Raw genomic sequence first — 16133 nt, 5'->3', positions numbered from 1 at the left:
AGAAGTTTTATACCCTGCTCCTTCAAAACGTCCTCTGAGGAGGAAAGAAGCAACCAGTCGTCCAGGTACCGGATGAGGCGAATACCTCGCTCGTGAGCCCACACCGAGACTGTCGTGAAGACTCTCGTGAATACCTGGGGAGCTGTCGACAACCCGAAGCAGAGGGTCTTGAATTGCAGGATCTGGGTACCCCATTTCACCCGGAGAAACTTCCGGCTTGAGGGTTGGACCGGGATTTGGAAGTATGCGTCCTTGAGGTCTATGGTCATCATGTAGTCTTTCTCCCTCAAAGACAGCAAGACCGACTTCGGAGTGGCCATTTTGAAATCTGTTTTTCGCACAAACTTGTTGAGAGCTGACAGGTCTATCACCGGTCTCCACCACCCCATCGCCTTTTCTACCAGGAACAGTCGGCTGTAGAAACCTGGTCCTAGGTGCAGGACCTCCTCCATGGCGCCCTTCTCCAAATTGTGGACACCTCTTCTTGAAGGGCCGCCCTCTTCAACGGGTCCTTGGGTGCCAGCTACTCCGACAGGCTGGCCGGAATTAAAGGCGGGGGTTCCGTTAAAAACGGTAGCCTGTACCCCTCCTTCAGTATGGATACTGTCCAGGGCTCTGCTCCGTGAGCCTTCCATGCTTGCAAATGTAGTCTGAGGCATCCCCCAACCTGAGGCTTGGGCAGGAGTAGGGGGCCTCCCACTCTACCTCCTCCTGGAGGAGCGGCCTGAACGGCCTCTCCTGGAGGCAGAATACCCTGTTCTAAACGAGGCAGACGCTGCTGGAGCTCCTCTACGGGGGGGCTGTGGCGCTGAAGCCCACGAGGAAGAAGGGGCTTCTCTCCTCGTCAGGTTAGGCGGGGCCTGAGAAGTAGAGGGCCCGTCTGATGCTGATCTCTTGTAGGAGGGCCTCCTTACCGGTTGAGGCCTGGGAGCGTTCACTTCCTTTCGTTTAGCCACCTTCTCCATAATCTCTTCTAGCTCTTTCAAGGGGAACAAGGAGTCACCCCACACAGGAAGGGTCCTCATGGCCCTCGCCTCCCTGTCTGGGACCTTCCGGGAAAGCTTCGCCAGAATAGTGTCCCTTTTGCGAAGAACCCAATTCGCTGAAAGGGCAAGGGACTGATACGTAAGGAACTTCAGGGTCTTGCCCCCGGAGATGATAAGCTCCCTCAGGAGGTTTTGCTGCTCCGGGTCCGTTAAGTCATATGTGGCTTGAACACCTACCAGTGTGGAAGCCCACCAGTCCAACCAAGAGGAAACGTGCACCAAGTCTTTCGACATCTCCTCCATCATCGCAGCCTCCGACTGCGAAAAGCAAATCGGGGCTGAAGAGGCTCTGTCCTCCAGGGCACCCTGTCCCAGAACGTCGAGGGCAGGCTCCACTTTGCAGGCTCCCGGTCGTTGTCCCTCTGGCACATAGAACCTACTCTGTGTCTTGAGCCCTTGGAGCAACTTCGAGGAGCTCTGCGTTTTGGGAGCTTCGGCATTGCCTGCCACAACTCTATCAACATGAGCCCGTCCCAGGACGAGATCTCGGGCCACAGGCAGGGCCAGGGAGGTTTTCTGTTGGACGGGTGCCTGCATCAAGCGGGTCAGGCTGGACCTCCAGTAGTCCTCATCGGTTGGGACCGGTTCCTCAATCCGATGATGCCTTCGAATCAGGCCTATAACCTTCCGATAGGCCGAGTCCTCGGTCGGGGAACCTTCTCTACCGTCAGCAGTACCTTCCGCCTGATCCCGAGAAGCCGGGTCACCGGGCACTCCCACCGGGCGCTTCGGTTCTGGAACAACAGGCACTCCCCTGCGGTGGTACCGGTCTTCCCCGGCGCGAACCTACGCACCAGGTTCGGGGGTCAGAACTGGCATCGCCGTGCCGGCAAGGACTACCGTTCGTGTATTCTCTCTGGGGGACGAGGACGCGGATCCCGGGGGCTGACCCAACGGAGGGAACCGTTCCTTTAAGTCCGAGGGCCGATTCGGCCAGGCTGCCCGTACGGAAGCACGGTTCCCCCCGCTGGGCAGGGTGAACCGGAAGCTTCGCGGCCTTACGCCTGCCTGAAGCGGCCTTCTCGCATTTCTCCCTGCGAGGGTCATATCTGCGTCTGGAGGATGGCCTTCGCGGCGAGAAATACCTGGACTGCCGGTCCGGGGATCGCTGCAACTCAGACTTATGGGGAACGAAGACCCAATCACCATCGGGGGACCTACTCCTCCTGTACTTCCTCCGTGGAGACCGGGACCGTTTTCTACTGAACCTCGAACGGGATCTTGAGCGGGAGCGCCTACTCCTGGACCGCTCCCTCCGTCGCCGATGTCTCCTCCTCGTTTCCTCTTCTGAAGAGAACGAAGCCCCACCATCTGAAGAGCCCGACGAAACTGTACCACCCGAACGACAGGCAGAAGCGGGGGCTACGGAGGGCTTCGCGACCTGCTGCGTACCAGAGGTCGAGGGTTGTAGGAAGGTCTCTGGAACCGCCGTCAGAGGAGCTGGAAAAGAGGTTTGGCGCACTACACTAGGGAACCAGGTATCCAGCCCCTCTTCCATCCGCATTGGGGACCTACCTGTCGTTTTAGGGAGCCTCCACCCGAAGGGCTCACTTACCGTGGAGTCCAACTTACCCTGGGCGTCACCAGCCGCTGAAGAACCTGAAACACAGGCCCACGAAGCAGGCGAAGAAACAGGCACAACATTACTATACCACAAGGGGTCATCGGAGGAAACGTGCCCCCCAAGCACAAGGGCAGAGTCTCCAGAACCCCCAGACACAGCACTACCAGGCCCCCCACTAGCCTGAGAAGATCCAGCAACCCCCACTTCACACACATTAGACTCCTGGGGAAGGGCCCTCGGCTCTTTCCCCGCAACGGACTTACCTCGTCCCCTACTCTGGGTAGGGGAAGTCGAGACAGAAGCCCCGTCGGACCGTCCACTGGGTGACGGTAACGGCGAAGAGATGCTAGATTTTCTGGGCGAACGTTTCGACGACTTCTTCTTCTTAGTGCCGTAACGCACCCACTGAATCTCACTCCAACTAACACACTCAATGCACATATCCGATGGCGACCACATCCTGCCCCTACAGGAAGAGCAAAGGGTCTACTTCGGGCTTGGAAAGGAACGCTCCACAAGACTTTCCGGCTCTAGGCCCAGGACGACGGCGGATCTGCTCCATCGCACACAACCACAAGGCACAGGAACGAAGGGAATCAACAAGGAATACACTTGGAAAGCACAAGGAAGGGCAGCGAACATGCAAGAACACAAGGGATAAGCACAGAGATACCACGCGGTAACCACGCGGGACACACGAGTCGGACACAAAGGGTCGTAAGAGACGAGAGCGGCGTGATGGTATCACGTCGCGACCAGAGAACTTACTGGCTAACGGGACCCAAGCTGACGCCGACCTAGCTCAAGGCTACCCTCGGGGCAAGTTCTCTTACTCCCGGGTTAGCCCTCCATAGAAAACGGGTGTAGGGTATACTACACAAAACTCTGGTCGGTAGAGAGGAGATTACAGGTAACTCCTAAGAAAGTAGTTCGAGGTAAGTATTTGTGTTGGAACAAACAAACTTTTACTCCTTCTAGCCCCATATGGTAATCTACGTCCAGTAGTCTTCATTCTCGTTAACTATTTGCACAATATCTTTATAATGATTGAAATTTGTTTTAATCTAAGCTCTGATAGTGATTGTGCTAGGCCGAGTTAAAGCAAGCCATCTCAAACAGGGCAAGGGGCGTAGGCGTAAAATTTACTAGTTCAGAAATAGGATTGAAATGGTTCATATTTTCTTCCTATTCCTTGGTCTAGTTATACTGCCTGATTCAGGATTGATAATCTGTATAAATATTAAAAATAAACTAGTAATAAAAAGTAAAATCTTTCTTTACAACCAAAAAAAACCTTGATATAAAATTGTAATTGCCAACATAAGATACAATTTCACTAACAATTATGGTAAATTCTTACAAGAAAAGTCACTAAATGATTTACATGAAGTTAAAATGCAAATATATGATAATAAATACTAAGTGTTTTCTTACCAAAGGTAGTGCTTGAAGCTTCCTGCCTGTATGTTAAGTCTATCATACCTGAACTTCCTTTCTTACTTCTTTGCATCATTCTAGTGATGTAACCAGCTCTTCCTGGAAACAAAATCACATCAAATAGAATTTGGAATCAATATAAAATAATTAACCACTTCACTATGAGGCGGCAGATCCTCCCTGCAGCTATATACAAGAATTGTCACCATTGGATATACATGCTCATTTACTCTATAATAACCTACATTTCCATGTTTGTGTGTTTTACTACTGATTACAGAATAAATTTGTCAAAAGTTTGCTTTATTTTCTATTGTATTTCACTCTACACAATCTTGTGTGTGGCTACAAACTAGATAATTCCTGTTTTGGGTATATCACAGGCTTGGGAATAAAGAGGGCATATGTAAGAACATGACATACTGCATAGAATGTCAATAAATGGAAATAGTGACAGTAAGTAAGCTAACTTTTACTAAAAGAAAAAAATAATAATGAACAATACTAATATGAAATATATGAAATGAAGATAATATTTAGTAGAAATGATTCTTGAGAAAAAAGGAATAAGAAAAAAATCTTGTTGCGTATCATCCATTTGGATTACTGATAAAAGGTTCTGGTGATGAGGGAAGCAGAGAACCGATGCTGGTTGAAGGATAAAAGGATAATAGATAGTACTCTGTGATTTGAACATGCATGACAACTTAGAAACGCACTAAAATAGATCTTACATAATCATGAATAAGGAGTAGAATCGCAAGTATTTTACTTCGTGGTGGGGTGAAATGTGAGGATCCCTATGTCTAAGCTGGGAGTGTCAGGGGGGTTTGAGTACTGCCTCAGGTAGGGAATGTTAGCATTGGCTAGAGAGAGTGTGATATGATTCTAATCGGTAACATAAAAACAGACTAAAATAGCTCTTACAAAATCAAGAATAAATTAGATTAGAATCCCAGACTGTGAATTGTGTGATATATGACCATGTGCTGCACTCATATGTATGATATACAAGTGACAAAACTTCCATATGGTTTATATTTGTATATAACATATCCGGGACGTCATTGTGTGTATCAAAGGTCATACTTTGCGGGAAACGACATCATCGTGGCGAAGGGGTTAATAGACCTTTTATCATAATACATGGCTGTATATTTACTTCAATACAATACTAAACATTATTCTATAATTACAAGATCATTGACATATAATATAATGATACACTTAATATCTTTTCCATTCCTTGCAACAATAAAAATCAACTAAGGCAAAATATACAAGTCTAACATACCTAAAACAGTGTATAACTGAATATATTTTGATGAATCAAATGGTTTCTTTATTAAAGATATTTTTCTAAATAAACAAATAGAAATTAATACTTTCATCTTTAAGCTACTGGGTGAAGGAATAAACCCTTATGGCAATACAATAGCAATGCAATTCTGTAAATACATTGATAATTGTAATTTGAAAACACCCCAATTTCCTGACAATTTATTATAACCTTCACTTCTTTTTGTACACAAATTCACTGGTATCAACTTTCAATGCTAAAGTGGTTTTAAAAAAAAAATCATTATTTTTCCTCAATACCTAAATATATTACTAAGCTCAGTTAAGTTAAAAATTATTCCATGCAATACCATCTCTGAAAGACATGATCATATAAAACCTAATTTATAATAATTTTATAAAATTTTCCTCAATAAGTTACTGTTTTATTCTTATAAAAATGGTTTACTATTGAACCTTTAAACAGCAATCAGGGCATTCCGAATTAAAATAACTTCCAACATTACTGATAATTACCTGGTCTACTGTCCTGTAAAATGCAGTCATACAGAACTAGATTAGCACTTAGAGAGCTGTCAGACATCATTTCTCCTTTCAGTGTTACCACTTGTAGACTAAACTCTGCAAGAGCTTTCAATGGTGATAAACCAGTCCCAGATGTAATGGACGCCTTCCTCATGCTTCCAAAACCGCTATTTTCATTAGAAACGGAAAACTGATGCACATTTTGAGATCGTTTTCCGCCACTTATACTTATTCTTGGTAAATTGGATGCTGATACATATTCTGTGGCAGTAACTGCAGAATCTTCAGATGTGGCTGAATGTGTTTCAATTGAAAACGCTTCTAATGCAGACGAAAAACTTGGTTTTGATAAATTACTTGCTTCACTAGATTCAGATATTGCCCTCTTGAAAGAAAAATAAGAATAAAGATTACAATAGCTTAGTCAGGCTACCAGTAAGTTTATCGTGAGAAATATTTTAGAAATTGATTTATTGTATAAAAAATTGAATAGATTAGGCCCAAAGGGACTTAAATTTCAAAAATTTACTTCAGCAGGAATGCATAATGCAAATATGGTATAGATTTTGTCTAAAAATATGTAAAAAAAAAAAAAAACATGCAATTATTATACAACACATGATTATTCCTACAATTCTCTAATCCTCAATTGAATATTTTTTCATGGACAGGAAATAACCAATCATATCAATTTGCAATTCAAAATAAAGAAGCCTCTACTAGGCCTCCCCCTAGTCTTTAAGCATTGACCCAATTCCAAAGACCCGGCTGGCAGACCTCAATTGGTTGTGGAGGACTGTAGCTTGGAAGGGGCTGTGAGACAGGCTCTCTCAATATTTATCCTGTTGGTTCATCGCCAGTATACATTATTCTTCACACAGGCGCATACAAGTCAAGTTGGGGAGTGCATATAGAGGAGAAGGAGACCTATGTGTCCTAAGTTTTCTTCATTTCACATATATGTTATTTCTGGTACTGACGAGAGTCAGTCTAAAAAGGAACTTGCACATCAATATTTTCATCAACGATCAGATAGTAGTCTGTTGTGTCTGAAGAGGACTGTCTTGTTCAAGAACTCCAAATGCAGTGATTCATCCAATTATGATGACCACCTATATAAGGATCCCTCAAAGTGGTAGCAGACGCCGTGCCCAGGCAGACGGCCCTGAACACAGAGTGGATATTATTATTATTATTATCATTACCTGCTAAGCTACAGTACAACCCTAGTTGAAAAAGCAGGATACTATAAGCCCAGGGGCTCCAACAGGGAAAATAGCCCAGTGAGGAATGGAAACATGGAAAAATAAAATATTCCAAGAACAGGAATAACATCAAAATATAAAATATCAACTATAAAAACTTTAACAAAACAAAAAAAGGAAGAGAAATAAGATAGATTGTTGTGCCCGAGTATACCCTCAAGCAAGAGAACTCTAACCAAAGACAGTGGAAAACCATGGTACAAAGACTATGGCACTACCCAAGACTAGAAAACAATGGTTTGATTTTTGGAGTGACCTTCTCCTAAAAGAGCTGTTTACCACAGCTAGAGTCTCTTCTATCCTTACCAAGAGGAAAGTGGCCACTGAACAATTACAGTGCAGTAGTTAACCCCTTGGAGTGAAGAAGAATGGTTTGGTAATATCAGTGTTGTCAGATGTATGAGGACAGGAGAATCTGTAAAGAATAGGCCAGACTATTCGGTATATGTGTAGGTAAAGGGAAAATGAACCGTAACCAGAGAGAAGGTTCCAAAGTAGTACTGTCTGGCCAGTCAAACGATCCCCATAAATCTCTAGCGGTAGTATCTCAACGAGTGGCTGAGAGCTTTTGGTTTACCAAGATCTCCAAGAGGACCTGTTTGTGATGAAGGAGAACCACACGTTTTACCTAGGATCTCCAAGTGAAACTTTTTATGACAAAAGAGAACCACAAACTTTAGCTCTGTGAAGCTCCGAATGTAGATTCTCAAGCACGCAAGATGTCTTGAAACTGGACAGGAACAGGAGGTCCTTAATCTATTTGTTCTCTAAAATGCACTTAGATTTCAAATGTTTTGATGACCCTATCAGACTGATCAGGGATGGCTGTACTGGTGACTCAGCAAGTCCACCTATTTGGAGATAGGAAAGACATAAAATATTTTGTCATATAAATCAGTATCGAGAAAAGTTCTCAAGTGAACTTTCAACATGGAATTGGATTTGTTCTACAAGATTACTCAGTCCTCTGCTTTGTAACAACCTCTGTTAGCACTCCTTCAGTGTCCTGGTCACTTGATAAAGGGCTAGAAGTTTTGGCTAAACACGATAACTCTTTTACTATCATCATCATCATCATTATTATCATTATTATCATTATCATCATTATAATTATCATTATTATTATCATTATTATTATTACAAGCTAAGCTACAACCCTAGTTGGGAAAGCAGGATGCTATAAGCCCAAGGGCTTCAACAGGGAAAAATAGTCTAGTGAGGAAAGGAAATAAGGAAATAAACTACAAGGAAAGTGATAAACAATTAAAATAAAATATTTCAAGAACTAAATCTTTCATATATAAACTGTAAAAAAACACATGAAAAACAAACAAGAGAAAAAAGAAATAAGATAGAATGGTGTGCCTGAGTGTACTCTTAAACAAGATAACTCAACCCCAAGACAGTGGAAGGCCATGATACAGAGGCTATTGCACTACCCAAGACTAGAGAACAATGGCTTGATTTTGGAGTGTCTTTTTCTTAGAGGAGCTGCTCAACATAGCTAAAGTCTCGCTTCTACTCTAGCCAAGAGGAAAGTAGCCACTGAAGAATTACAGTGCAGTAGCTAACCCTTTGGTTGAAGAATTGTTTGATAATTTCAGTGTTGTCAGATGTATGAGGACAAAGGAGTAGGTAGAAAGAATAGCCCAGACTATGTAGATAATGTGTAGACAAAAGAAAAATGACCCACAACCATAGAGGGAGGGATCTAATGTAGTGCTGTCTGGCCAGTCAAAGGACCCAATTACTCTCCAGCGGTAGTATCCCAACGGGTTGCTGGTGCCCTGGCCAACCTACCTTAATAGAGCTACTTTAAAATGTTTTATTTTTTATAACCTTAACCTTGGGAAAGAGAGTCAGTGGACTTGCACAATTCTGTAGAGAACAGTTCTTTACCCTCACTCCTGGCCATCTTTTGATTCTGACTCCAGATTTCCTAATTTTGGCCAAAATCTAAAAGTTTCTACAATGGTAAAACCTCTATATTTTAGCTTTATAGCCTAGGGATGATAACTATGTGTGGTAAAATATTTATAATAAGTGTAGTAACACTAGGCTGGCCCTGAAATTGCCGTTCACCCATTACAAGGAGTATATGATATAAAAGCTTTTTCTAAAGGAATCTTGGGGGTTCACCCTTTACATGACTGTATATGGTAATTACAATAGCTCCCTCACCAGGGATCTTTCTTATGAGATGTATGGTTGACTTCTTGGTCTTTTTCTTTCACATGTACAGTATGCACAAACTGGGAGTTTCCTTGGTAGTGGGTAACTTGGCCTTTATGGGAAAAAGGTCCACATTACCTCAGTTTAACTCTGATAGTAGCCCTTGTGAACCATACAGCATCCTAACTTTGTGCCTTATCCAAGACCATTCCACTTCCCTAGACTTGTAAAGTGAAGTGGGACATAAATGATATTTACTCCACGAATGGAAGATGGTTGCCGGGGAAGAAACAAACACTGTCAGCACTGTCTCCAGTGTTATTATTGGCTTTTGGTTGGTGCCATGTTGCTAGTTATTAGACAAATTCAGCATTAGAGGTACTGTGACGGATTCATCAGAGACTGAACTAGTAGGTCTCTCTTATAAACGCTTAATCCATGTTTTGCACATTGATAGACAAGCCCTAGGGCAGAAAAATGATATTTTAATTATAAAATAAATTTTTGAATATACTTACCCGGTGAATATATAATAGCTGCAACTCTGCGGCTCGACAGACAACATACTTAAAAAACTCGCGAGCGATCGCTATGCAGGTTGCGGGTGTGCCCACCAGCGCCAACTGTCGGCCAGATACCACTCTCGGATGTAAACAAAACCTTCAATTCTTCTCGTTCCACTGCGTCTCTATTGGGGAGGAAGGGAGGGTCGTTTAATTTATATATTCACCGGGTAAGTATATTCAAAAATTTATTTTATAATTAAAATATCATTTTTAAATATTTAACTTAGCCGGTGAATATATAATAGCTGATTCACACCCAAGGAGGTGGGTAGAGACCAGAGTTAAATATGTTTACATCGTATAAGCTAAGAGTTTTTTCATTTTCACAGTTATCAATATAACAAAACCAAAATAAATAGGTACCTGGTAAGGAAGTCGACTTAGACGATTACTCTGCCTTGTAAGTACGTCTTCCTTACGGAGCCCAGCGATCCTCTTAGGATGCTGACAGACTCCCAGGAGCTGAAGTATCAAGGGCTGCAACCCATACAACAGGACCTCATCAAACCCCTAATCTGGGCGCTCTCAAGAAATGACTTTGACCACCCGCCAAATCAACCAGGATGCGAAAGGCTTCTTAGCCTTCCGGACAACCCATAAAAACAACATTAAAAAACATTTCAAGAGACAGATTAAAAGGATATGGAATTAGGGAATTGTAGTGGTTGAGCCCTCACCCACTACTGCACTCGCTGCTACGAATGGTCCCAGTGTGTAGCAGTTCTCGTAAAGAGTCTGGACATCTTTCAAGTAAAATGACGCGAACACTGACTTGCTTCTCCAATAATTTGCGTCCATGATACTTTGCAGAGATCTATTTTGCTTAAAGGCCACGGAAGTTGCTACAGCTCTAACCTCGTGCGTCTTAACCTTAAGCAAAGATCGGTCTTCCTCACTCAAGTGTGAATGAGCTTCTCGTATTAACAATCTGATAAAATATGACAAAGCATTCTTTGACATAGGTAAGGATGGTTTCTTAACCGAACACCATAACGCTTCAGATTTGCCTCGTAAAGGTTTAGTACGAGCTAAGTAGAACTTAAGAGCTCTAACAGGGCATAATACTCTTTCTAGTTCATTGCCTACGATCTCCGATAAGCTAAGAATATCGAAAGATTTAGGCCAAGGACGAGAAGGCAGCTCATTCTTGGCTAGGAAACCAAGCTGCAGAGAACAAGTAGCTTTTTCTGACGAAAACCCGATGTTCTTGCTGAAGGCATGAAGCTCACTGACTCTTTTAGCCGAGGCCAAGCATACCAGGAAAAGTGTCTTAAGAGTGAGATCTTTCAGGGAGGCTGAATGTAAAGGCTCAAACCTGTCTGACATGAGGAATCTTAGGACCACGTCTAAATTCCACCCAGGTGTAGCCAAACGACGTTCCTTAGAGGTCTCAAAAGACTTAAGGAGGTCTTGCAGATCTTTATTGTTGGAAAGATCTAAGCCTCTATGCCGGAAGACCGAGGCCAACATGCTTCTGTAGCCCTTGATTGTAGGAGCTGAAAGGGAGCGAACTTTTCTCAGGTATAAGAGAAAATCAGCTATTTGGGCTACAGAGGTACTGGACGAGGATACGGAAACTGACTTGCACCAGTCTCGGAAGACTTCCCACTTCGATTGGTAAACTCTAATGGTAGAAGCTCTCCTCGCTCTAGCAATCGCACTGGCTGCCTCCTTCGAAAAGCCTCTAGCTCTCGAGAGTCTTTCGATAGTCTGAAGGCAGTCAGACGAAGAGCGTGGAGGCTTTGGTGTACCTTCTTTACGTGAGGCTGACGTAAAAGGTCTACTCTTAGAGGAAGACTTCTGGGAAAGTCTACCAGCCATCGAAGTACCTCGGTGAACCATTCTCTCGCGGGCCAGAGGGGAGCAACTAACGTCAACCTTGTCCCTTCGTGAGAGGCGAATTTCTGCAGTACCTTGTTGACAATCTTGAATGGTGGGAATGCATAGAGATCTAGGTGTGACCAATCTAGGAGAAAGGCATCTATATGTATTGCTGCTGGGTCTGGGACTGGAGAGCAATAGATTGGAAGCCTCTTGGTCAGCAAGGTTGCAAAGAGATCTATGGTGGGTTGGCCCCAAGTCGCCCAAAGTCTCTTGCACACATCCTTGTGGAGGGTCCATTCGGTTGGAATTACTTGACCTTTCCGACTGAGACAATCTGCTAGGACGTTCAAGTCGCCCTGGATGAACCTCGTAACTAGGGAGATGCCTCGATCTTTTGACCAGATGAGCAGGTCCCTTGCGATCTCGTACAGAGTCAGTGAGTGGGTACCTCCCTGTTTGGAAATGTACGCCAAGGCCGTGGTGTTGTCCGAGTTGACCTCCACCACCTTGCCTCGAAGGAGATTCTCGAAGCTTATCAAGGCCAGGTGAACCGCCAAAAGCTCCTTGCTGTTGATATGCATGCTCCTCTGACTCGAGTTCCACAGACCTGAGCATTCCCGACCGTCCAGCGTCGCGCCCCAGCCCAAGTCCGATGCGTCTGAGAAGAGAACGTGGTTGGGTTTCAGAACTGCTAGGGGAAGACCCTCTCGTAGACTGATATTGTCTTTCCACCAAGTCAGACAAGTCTTTATCTTTTCGGAAATCGGGATCGAGACGGCCTCTAGCGTCTTGTCCTTTTTCCAGTGAAAAGCTAGATGGAATTGTAGAGGTCGGAGGTGTAGCCTTCCTAGCGAGACAAATTGCTCCAGGGATGATAGCGTTCCTACCAGACTCATCCAATTCCTGACTGAGCAACGTTCTTTCTTCAACATCTTCTGGATGACGAGCAGGGCTTGATCTATTCTGGGGGCCGACGGAAAAGCACGAAAAACTGGACTGTGAATCTCCATCCCTAAATACAGAATAGTTTGGGATGGGATCAGTTGGGACTTTTCCAAGTTGACTAGGAGTCCCAATTCCTTGGTCAGATCTGGAGTCCAATTGAGATCCTTCAGACAGCGATGACTGGAAGAGGCTCTGAGAAGCCAGTCGTCCAAATAAAGGGAGGCTCGGATGTCCGATAAGTGGAGGAATTTTGCCACATTCCTCATAAGCCTCGTAAACACGAGAGGAGCCGTGCTTAGGCCAAAGCACAGGGCCCGAAACTGGTACACCACATCGTCGAAGACGAATCTCAGAAAAGGTTGGGAATCTGAGTGAATGGGGATGTGGAAGTAAGCGTCCCTTAGGTCGAGAGAGACCATCCAGTCTCCCTTTCTGACCGCTGCTAAGACTGACTTTGTGGTCTCCATGGTAAACTTCGTCTTTGTGACAAAGACATTCAGAGCACTGACGTCTAGCACCGGTCTCCAACCTCCTGTCTTCTTTGATACTAGGAAGAGACGGTTGTAAAACCCCGGTGATTGAAGGTCCGAGACTTTGACCACCACTCCCTTCTCTAGTAAAAGAGACACTTCCAGTTTCAGGGCTAGTCTCTTTGCTTCCTCTCGGTACCTGGGAGAGAGATCGATGGGGGACGTCGCTAGAGGAGGTCTGCGTACAAAAGGGATTTTGTACCCCTCTCTGAGCAACCTCACAGATTGTTGATCTGCGCCTCTCTTCTCCCAGGCTTGCCAGAAGTTCTTGAGTCTGGCACCTACTGCTGTCTGAAGTTGCGGGCAGTCAGACTCTGCCCCGCGAGGACTTGGATCCTTTCTTCTTTCCTCTCTTCCCTTCGGCACGAGCACCTCCCCTGCTGGGGGCTCTGCCACGAAAGGGCGGAATAAACCTGGACGCTGGAGTGTCTATCCTAGGTCTAGCAGACAAGGCAGGCAAAGGGGGAGCTTTGCGAGCCGAGGACGCAACTAAATCGTGGGTGTCCTTCTGCACTAAAGACAAGGCAATTTCCTTAACTAAGACTTCAGGAAACAAGCACTTAGACAAGGGCGCAAAGAGTAGCTCAGATCTTTGGCATGGCGTCACTCCTGCTGAAAGAAAAGAGCACAGAGACTCTCGTTTCTTTAGGACTCCGGACGTGAATGAAGCGGCAAGCTCGTTGGATCCATCGCGGACGGCCTTGTCCATGCAGGACATAATGAGTAAGGAAACATCCCTATCGGCAGATGAGATTTTCCTACTCAGGGCTCCCAAACACCAGTCCAGGAAGTTAAAAACTTCAAACGCCCTAAAGATGCCTTTAAGAAGGTGGTCCAGGTCCGAGGATGACCAACCAGTCTTCGCGCGTCTCATGGCAAGGCGGCGAGGAGAGTCTACAAGACTTGAGAAGTCGCCCTGGGCAGAGGCAGGAACTCCCAAGCCGAGAACTTCTCCCGTGGCATACCAAACGCTCGATCTAGACGAGAGTTTAGATGGGGGGAAGGCAAAGGCCGTCTTCCCTAAACTCCTCTTGGTTTCTAACCAATCGCCTAACAGCCGTAAAGCTCTCTTGGATGAGCGAGAGAGAACGAGTTTCGTAAAGGCTGGTATGGCAGCAGGAATGCCTAAAACGAACTCAGACGGCGGCGAACGAGGAGCCACAGAGATAAAGTGTTCAGGGAACAACTCTTTAAAAACAAGCATGACTTTTCTAAAGTCCATAGATGGTGGAACTGCTTTAGGCTCATCTAATTCTGAAGGCTGATCCTCAGGCTGTGGTTCAGCAACGTCCTCATCTGACAGTTCCTCATCTGATAACTGATGAGAAAACGGCAAAGGGGTAGGCAACGTTTGACTCGCAGCGTCCGGCCGCACTGGTGCATACGTGACGGAGCAGGACGCAGCGTCCTGAAACTGCTGAACAGTCTGGGAACTGTCAACAACAACGGGTGCACGAGGACGCACAGCGTCCACCCGAGACTGTTTAGACCGTCTGGGTTGTGCAGTCAACACCATACTGGGTTGCGGAGGTTGACGCACCGCGTCAAAACAAGTCAACTTTGATGGTTGGTGACCGTACTGAACGTCACCAATCGCATCAGTGAGTTGCCTAACGTCAACGTGCGGCTGGAAATCCACACGGGATCGCAACGGGGGAGGTACAACCCCAACTGGTTGACGCGAGAAAGCTACATCAACGTCAACAGGACGCACAACAGAACGCTTGGATGGCTGACGGCCAGTAGGTTCAACGGAAACCTTCTCTGCGTTGAAGTCCTCCATAAGGGACGCAAGCTTAGACTGCATGTCTTGCAGTAACACCCATTTAGGGTCTACGGAAGCGGGTGCGGTAACAGACGGGGTTAGCGACTGAGACGGCACAACTTGGACTTGTCCTGAAGGGACCGACTTGCGTTTTAAAGGTCTAGAGACCTGGGTCCAAGGTTTCTTACGTGAAACGCCTTCGGACGACGAGGTAAAAATGGGCTCTCTCGTCTTATGGTAGGGGCGATCTTGACGAGATACGCCTGATACCAAAGAGGGAACGTCTGTTCGCTGATCAAGGCCTCTCGAACCCATAAGTCGTACGACATTGCTTCTCCCCTAGGCTTGGGAGCTTGCAAGAGGTCCCGGACTAGGTGGACGACAGGCACGAACAGACGAACCCTCGGTCGCAACACTGTTCACAACACTTTGCGTAACACTAGGCACTTTCCCACTTACCGCCGTGGCACTTTGGCACTTGAGTTCCTTCACGTCTGCCATGAGTTGATTACGGTCACTTGCTAAAGCCTTAACTCTCTCCCCCAAGGCATGAATAGCACGCATCATGTCATGCATAGACGGTTCCTGAGTGCTAGGAGGGGGGTTAGGAACAACCACTACAGGGGAAGGATTAGGTTCAGGGGCATGTGGAGAGGAAAAATCTAAGGACCTAGAAGAACTTCTCCTTATCCTATCTCTCTCTAGTCTGCGTGTATATTTATCAAATTCGATCCAATCGAATTCCGAAAGGCCCACGCATTCCTCACACCGATCTCCCAATTGACAGGTTTTACCCCGACAATTGGAACAAACAGTGTGAGGGTCGAGAGAAGCCTTTGGAAGACGCCTATTACAGTCCCTAGCATTACACTTTCGAAACTTAGGAACTTGAGAAGGGTCAGCCATTTTGAATTAGTCAAAGGAAAATTCCAAAAAAGGATCTAAGTCATCAACAAATAATCCGATTCAAAAAAGAGTTCAAGGGTTTATTTTGAAGAAAAACACCTGTACTGCGAAAGCTCAAACCAAATTAAAGTACTTCACCAAATATGATGGGAAAACTCCAGGTTCTACAGCGAGTAAAAGTACGTCTTGTCGCCAACGTCGACAGAGAAGAATTGAAGGTTTTGTTTACATCCGAGAGTGGTATCTGGCCGACATTTGGCGCTGGTGGGCACACCCGCAACCTGCATAG

The 16133-nt window shown here is 45.4% G+C and overlaps 1 protein-coding gene across 1 annotated transcript in view; it reads right to left on the bottom strand.

Annotated features, from left to right (window-relative positions):
* Positions 1 to 16133, bottom strand: part of Vps13 (vacuolar protein sorting 13C) — a 469226-nt gene that overhangs the window by 210470 nt on the left and 242623 nt on the right. Inside the window, exons 31-32 of the mRNA XM_068346310.1 lie at positions 5863 to 6256; positions 4045 to 4146 (exon numbers count right to left, since the gene is read on the bottom strand). Of these exons, the coding sequence (XP_068202411.1) occupies positions 4045 to 4146; positions 5863 to 6256 (496 nt within the window). The remainder of the gene's footprint in view (positions 1 to 4044; positions 4147 to 5862; positions 6257 to 16133) is intronic.

Source organism: Palaemon carinicauda, chromosome 22 (genome assembly GCF_036898095.1).
Source record: "Palaemon carinicauda isolate YSFRI2023 chromosome 22, ASM3689809v2, whole genome shotgun sequence".
NCBI lineage: Eukaryota > Metazoa > Arthropoda > Malacostraca > Decapoda > Palaemonidae > Palaemon > Palaemon carinicauda.
The sequence above is the reverse complement of the archived record's forward strand: the minus strand, read 5'-3'. Positions and strand labels throughout refer to the sequence as shown.